General features: G+C 36.9%; 2 protein-coding genes across 2 annotated transcripts; both read right to left on the minus strand.

Moving 5' to 3' along the window:
- Positions 1-1507: 1507 nt before the first annotated feature.
- Positions 1508-3163, minus strand: LOC123875287. Its single transcript, XM_045921035.1, has 2 exons — positions 2621-3163; positions 1508-1918 (listed from the first exon to the last, which is right to left on the minus strand). The coding sequence occupies exons 1-2, from the start codon at positions 3161-3163 to the stop codon at positions 1508-1510; spliced, it is 954 nt and encodes a 317-aa protein (XP_045776991.1).
- A 2122-nt stretch (positions 3164-5285) lies between these two features.
- On the minus strand, positions 5286-6641 carry LOC123875288. Its single transcript, XM_045921036.1, has 2 exons — positions 6383-6641; positions 5286-5704 (listed from the first exon to the last, which is right to left on the minus strand). The coding sequence occupies exons 1-2, from the start codon at positions 6639-6641 to the stop codon at positions 5286-5288; spliced, it is 678 nt and encodes a 225-aa protein (XP_045776992.1).
- Between the last annotated feature and the right edge of the window lie 985 nt (positions 6642-7626).

Raw genomic sequence — 7626 nt, forward strand, 5'->3', positions numbered from 1 at the left:
AAGGCTAATATTAACAGGGCTCTCTCCGTCACTCGCATCATACAATCGTAGTTCCAATTTCATTTGAATATTAAGCAGCCAAAGTCCATAAAATTTTGCAGACATATTCTAGAAACTAATATCTGTGTCTGTGGTGTTTGAGATTTTTTTTTTATTTGTAGTTTTAAAATTACAGGGGCTCAAAGATTTGTATGTAAATTTTTAAAACCGCGTAACTTTGAAATTGCATATTTTAACAGAAATCTGGAAAACCACAAACATAGATATTAGTTTCTAGAATATGTCTGCAAAATTTCATGGACTTTGGTTGCTTAATATTCAAATGAAATTGGAACTACGTTTGTATGAAGCGAGTGACGGAGAGACCCCTCTTAAATCACCAGTCATTTGCTAGCAGATCTGCTAGCAAGTGACGTTGCAGTCTAAGATGGACTGCGCTTGCCTAGAAGATGCCTATTCGCTCTCGAGTTGAAGTAATTTAAACCTATATTAAAGTGGAAAGGAAAAACTGATGGCAGAAAGGCGTCCAATATTTTAGTGGTTCGAATTAGAAACTAGGAGGCAAATATCTTCGTACGTCTCCATAAAATTTCAGTCAGTGAAGTGGAATGTTAGTGAAATGATAATGATGAATATGAAAGATTTGTAAGTATTTTGGAGGCTAGATAATAACTAGGACTAGTTACTTAGACCCTGAAATATCTAGATAATAAGGGAAGGTTTAACAATAGGCGTCGAATTAATAATTAAAGTCTGTACGTTTCAGCTCATCACATTTGTCTTTTATGATCATATAAATACTTAAATTAAACCAAAAACCATAAAACACAATTAGTAACACCTAAACACCTAATACCCAGACATATTATTATCAAAACATTCCAAAAATTACAATCGTGAAAGTAGATTTCATGCAAAAATGCACCTTATTAACTGAAGATTAAATGTTAATATGAACTTTCAGGACTGCATACATTTTGTGGACCACGTAGTAATGTGTTGATAATTAGCTCCCAAATTATGGTTTCGTTAACAACCCTTATCACCTTTCATGCTCGAATTTGTTAAGCTGAACTAAATCTTATTACTTTATGTTAAGAATTAATATTGCAGTTCTATTAATTCAATAAACGAATAGTCAAATAAATAGTTACGAACGAAATTATTGTTTAGTTCAAATCACAAAATTCCCAAAGAGAGAGTTGAATGGAACATTATATATTGTCTCGTCTATTATTTTAGGTGAATTATAAAAGTTAATTAAAATAAAGAATACATTTTCTGATGCATAATTATTATTACTGTAGTTCTTGTATCAATTACAAGTAAAAATCAGCATTCTGTCTGTTTGTGTGATTGCTAATCTCAAAAAGTGCTGAAGTGTGCTTTAGAATAATCTTACAGTAGGTATTATAATCCCCGACGTGCACAGTCAAGATAGGTAGATAGAGTACGCGCACTGGTTGCCATCTCATTCTTACGAACGAGTATCTTTGATGACTTAATCTTAAAATTCCTTGCAGTTAATGTGTCTACGTTTTAAATTACCCAACACTATTTCCCCTATAAAGATCCCAGCACTAACAACATACAATATACCAATCAGCATAAAAGCCCCTAGTAAATGTTGGGTACTTAAAGGCAGTATGGTACTGGTTCCGTCGTGCATATTGTTTGTAAACATTTCCTCATTCCATTTATCTATCAAGCCGTTCTCTGAAACACTTCGTATAATATTGTTGAACCTTTCCAACATCGGGAACCATTGCCTCGCTAGCAGAACCACACCATATTTGTACAGATTATCACTCTCAGGAAAGCAATATATCAAAGGCGTACCTTTACCCAATCTCTGATCCATATACACCGCCTGCCTTCTTGACGAGACAACGGCGAAATTCCTGCCAAAAGCTGCCCGCTTTATCCCTTCTGAGAATGTTGTAGAATTATATTTGCGATACAAATAAAATCCGCTGGCGTTATTAGTCTCAAAATAGGATCGGTAAATCTCCCTACCTCCCAAAGGAATTCCAGACTGAATTAGATCCGATTCGGTGCTTATCTGCTTCTCGAATCGTGGGTGTATTAGAAAGCTCCTCAGGAACGACTCGTACGAAATCGCCATGTTCAAGCTAAAGCAGAGCCAGACGAAAATCAAAATTCGGAACGCCGACGATTTCGGTTCAAACCTCGCACCCCAGCCGAGTAACATACTAAATGTCATCAAGATCGAATTGGTCGGCCACTTCGTTATCTTCTCATTGTGCTGCTTATAGTATAGATAGTGGAAAATACTCCCCATTATAATAATACTGACTGCAGTGGCCACCCACGTTGTCCATTGAAAAATAATAATGAAATTGTCCCAAGTTGCCGCCGGTTTCGCTTTAGGCACGCACCAAGTCATTTCATCTTGCGTGTAACTTACAGTCGGATGAAACCATTTACGAATCGTTTGTGTCACTTCGATATTACCAATGACGAGATCTACGGAATCATTTTTTAACATACCGTACGCACCCGTCGCCCTCCCGTCCGGATAGATCACGCCCCAGTTCTCTTCTTTATCTGAAACTCGAATAATAAGACTCATGTTTGTGAATTGACTTATAATCTTCACAAGGTTTATCTCCCCACCCTTTTGAAATTCATAAGCGTCGCTCCATATTGTGTTCGTTACTTTTCTTTCGGGAGGCATCACATACGGTTCGGATATGACGGCATACGTTATTAAAGGGCATCCTTTTAAGTCTGATGGAAACATCTCCCTTTGAGGTTCAAATTGCTTTATATTGTTATCTTTGCATGTGTCTAAAATGTATACGGATTTACATTCACTCGCGCAATTATCATCACTGTATGGAGACCAGGAATACGCGGTTATGTCATCGTTTATGGGAGAGTTTATTAAAATTATAGTTTTAAGGATTTTGAAGCCACGAAATGCGTTTATTAATTCGATTGCTGCATTTTCGCTATCTTCTTGTGATTTTAATTGATAGTAAGCTACGGATTTAGCTAGTGGATTCCACGAGGGCAATGATCTTAATTGATCCAAATGGATCACTAGATCAGTTTTGTTCTCTAAAATCATCATGTAATTCTTAGCTTTCTCTGGGAAGTGGGAAGCATTAGCGTGTGGGCGGAACCCATTCTTCACCATAATGGAATACTTTTTGCCACTATGTAGCGTTTGTAACAGTAATGCTTCAGTAGTCGAAGTGTAAGATTGTATGTTTATTATCACGATACTGCCTCTCAAAGCTTTCTTCTCTACAAAGTATTTCTCCGAAAGTTTTAAAACGCAAATCGCACTCTTTGTGTTTTGTGCAGAACTCTCAGTGCCGAATAAAAACGGATTATCGCTAAGTGCAAAGTTGATGAAATGTATGAGGAGCAAAAGTGGTATAATTTTCTGAGAGCACATCTCGACTCACTACAAGATACTAAGAAAATAGCGATATTTCGCGAGGGAGCGAGATTTTAACGTGATTACAAGTTCGGAAAAATTGAGGGCAGGGATGTTTCACATGGGGATTCTTACTACTCGTAGAAAAAATAAATAATGTGACCAAGAATTACTACCTAGGTAAAAGTATCGGATATGGGAGGCCCTTCCGGTATCAGTTTTCTCCTCCACTTTTAATAAAGGTATATTAATAAGAGAATATGGGTGCTTCAAGTCAAGAATAAAATACAGGATAGACTTAAAAACAAAGGAATCGTTATGACTGTAGTGATCTCTTCCAGGCAACCCATACTTAAGAACATATAGAACTGTAAGACAGGGAGTAGCAATGCAACTATACAATTAAATGCATAGGTTTACATATACATACACTCTAATAAATAAATAAATAAAGCCTTTATTGCTGAATACATTTACAATAATTAACTTAAGTCTCGCACTTTGGTTATTTTGCGATCAGCGCATCCTCCGACGCATAGGCCTCCTCCAGGCATTTCCAAACGAGTCTATCCCGTGCTTGCCTCGTCCACAATGATACATACACTCTAATAAGTACATACTAAAACATATATAATATGTACGCATATTAATACATATGCATAAATATATATTATTATGTCAATATATAGTACTAGATGATGCTCGCAGCTTCGCCCGCGTGGAGTAAGATTTTTAAAATTCCCGTGGGAACTCTTTGATTTTCCGGGACAAAAAGTAGTTTATGCCCTTCCCCGGGATGCAAGCTGGCCATGTACGAAATTTCAATAAAATCGATTGAACGGATGAGCCGTGAAAAACTAGCAGACAGACAAACAGACAGACATACACACTTTCGCATTTATGATATTAGCATGGATAGTTAAATAAATAATACATAGCTGAACATAAATAGGTACTCCAAATGACAGATAGTGTTTCTTGACACGATTTTTAAAGATTGCTAGGCTTTAATATTTTATCAAAAAATGAAACTGTTGATGATATCTGCTCATAATCTAATCGTTGTTTTGCTATTTGTTGACATTTAGAGTTAAATTGGCCAATCATTAGTAAATTTGCGATACTCGCCATTTTCTTGTGTACCTACCTACTTAGAGTAGTCGTTACCACTTTATACCTAAGTAAAACGTACAAAAACATTGACTCCTATTTTTTTTAATGAATCAAACTTTATTTTATAGGTCAAAACCGTATTTTTATCAACTCAAAGGGCGCGATAATCTTTAGTCAGAAATATTTTGCTTCTTCTAACGAATTGTGTTCACCACATTTAATAGACTTCGATTATCATCACCCATCTCCACGGGTCTTCTCTCAGAATGAGTCGGCTTAGGTCCAAAATCCGCCATGCTGGCCAAGTGTGGATCGCGCATTGGCAGACTTCACACACCTTTGAGAACATTATGGAGAACTCTCAGGCATGCAGGTTTCCTCACGATGTTTTCCTTCACCGTTATAGCAAGTGATATTTAATTGCTTATAATGTATATTACGCGACAGGTCAAGATGGCAATCGTGGTAGACACGACCCGCACGCCTCCCGCGTTAACCCGGTGCGGGAAAGTGCGGATGACGTGCGGGAGATTGCCATCTCGATCTGTCGCGGACTATTCGTATCTCCGAAAAATTAGAGGTCCGTACCCGGGATCGAAACCCGAGTAGGAGGCGGACGTCTTACTAGACGAATTATATCGATCTAAAATAGAAGCAAATGTATTTGAATAACAATTGGCTACTCAATATTACAAGGCGCATATTTTAAATCAAGTTAACTCTGAATAAATAGTTACGACTTAGTTTCAACACTTTTATTTAACTACAGTAATTTTACAAGCCATTTTCTACTTTTCATTAAACCTATAATTAATTCTCCAATAAAAACAATGATAGTCACAGCATACAAGATGCCAGTTAACACAAAAGCTCCCAGCAAATGTTGAATACCCAACGGCACCACGGTAGTACCTTCAGAGTTGATCCTGTGAATAAACAACTCCTGATTCCATTTATCTATCAGACCATTCTCCGAAACACTGCGTATAATATTATTGAACCTTTCCAACATAGGAAACCATTGCCTAGTCAAAAGAACAACACCGTACTTATAAAGATTATTTCTTTCGGGGAAACAATAAATTAAGGGCTCGCCTTTCCCCAATTTTTGATCCATATATTCGGCCTGCCTTCGCGATGAAACAACTGCAAAATTCCGGCCAAATGCCGCCCGTTTGATCCCTTCAGAAAACGTTGTCGAGTTATATTTGCGATACAAATAAAATCCGCTTGCATTATTAGTCTCAAAATAGGACCGGTAAATCTCTCTACCTCCCAAAGGAATTCCGGATTGTATTAGATCCGATTCGCTACTTATCTGCTTTTGGAATCGCGGATGCATTAAAGAGCTTCTCAGGAATGATTCATACGTTATTATCATGTTTAAACTGAAAGCGAGCCAACCAAAAACCAAAATACGGAACTTAGAAGATTTCGGATTTAATTTTGAAGCTGATCCAAGCAACATATTCAGTGTCATCAAAATGGAATTCGTAGGCCATTTCGTCACATTTTGATGCTCCCTGCAATACATGAAATGGAAAATAGTGCCCATTATTATTACACTAGCCAAAGTCGCGACCCAAGTCGACCAATGAAAAATTTTTATGAGATTGTCCCACGCTGCAGCTTTCTTGGCTTTCGGTACGCACCAAGTCATCTCATCTTGAGTATAACTTACAGTAGGATCGAACCATTTACGGAGAGTTCTAGTAACTTCAACATTCCCGAAAACGAGATCAATAGAATCATTTCTTAGTATCTCATAAGCTCCGGTTGCCTTACCATCTGCATCAATGACTCCCCAATTTTCTTTCTCCTCTGACATTCGAATAACAAGACTCATATTTGTAAATTTACTTATGGTTTTAACAAGATTAATCTCTCCGCCTTTTTGAAAATCATAAACATCGTTCCATATTGGATTATGAGCCTTTTTCTCTGGAGGCAGCACGTACGGTTCTGATATAACTGCATATGTGACTAAAGGGCATCCGTTCAAATTCAATGGGAACTTTTCTCTTTCCGGCTCGAACTCAAAAACTTTATTATCTTTGCATTTGTCTAAGATGTATACTGATTTACATTTCCCAGCACAATTGACATCGCTGTAAGGCATCCAAGAATAAGCGGTAACTATATCATCCAATGGCGAATGGATTAAAATAATGCATCTCAGTATTTTAAAACTTCGATATACGTTAGTCAACCGCATCGCAACTTTTTCACCATTTTCTTTAGGTCTAAGCTGGTAGAAAGCTACTACTTTAGCAAGAGGATTCCATGTAGGCAGATGACTCAGTAGACCTAAGTGGATTTCAGGATCAAATTTAGTTTTTAATATCATCATGTAATTCTTGGCTTTTTCACGAAAATGCGTGGCATTGGCATGAGGGCGGAATCCATTTTTGATCATTATGGAAAACTTTTTGCCACCATGCATCGCTTTTAATATCGTCCCTTCTCTAAGAGAAGCGTGCGAATGTAGATCTACAACAATGATGTTACCACTTAGTGCTTTTTTGTCTACAAAATATTTTGCAGTCAATTGTAAGACACATTCAGCTATTTTCTCAAACTTTTCAAAATCACCCGTTGCATTGAGAAACGGATTTTCACTAGATGCTGTTGAAATTAAATTGAAATAAAATAAATATTTCACAAAAATCTTAGACCTCATTTTGAATTGTCGACTTGTCCGTAGATGCTAAGAAAATAGGAAAATATGGAGAGGTGAGACGTAACGCGATTATAATTTCATGAAAGCTAAACATCAGAGGTTAAGAACATTTTTTTTAACTACTTATAACTTGGGGTGTCATAGTGTGGGGTAGACATGATCTTAAGTATGTCGTGGCATTGTAGCTCCTAAACTAATGAACCGATTTTGGTTTAGTTTTTTTTTGTTTGAAAGGTGGCTTGATCGAGAATGTTCTTAGCTATGATCCAAGAAAATCGGTTCAGCCGGTTGTAAGTTATCAACTCTTTTCTAGTTACTATAACCTTCACTTGTCGGGGGTGTTATAATTTTTAATTTACATTTGTTTTAATCTAAGCATTTTTATGTTGGCGATCTCTAACCTTTCCATTTTGTTTCACTGTAT

The sequence above is a fragment of the Maniola jurtina genome, chromosome 19 (genome assembly GCF_905333055.1).
Source record: "Maniola jurtina chromosome 19, ilManJurt1.1, whole genome shotgun sequence".
In the NCBI taxonomy this organism is placed as follows: Eukaryota; Metazoa; Arthropoda; class Insecta; order Lepidoptera; family Nymphalidae; genus Maniola; species Maniola jurtina.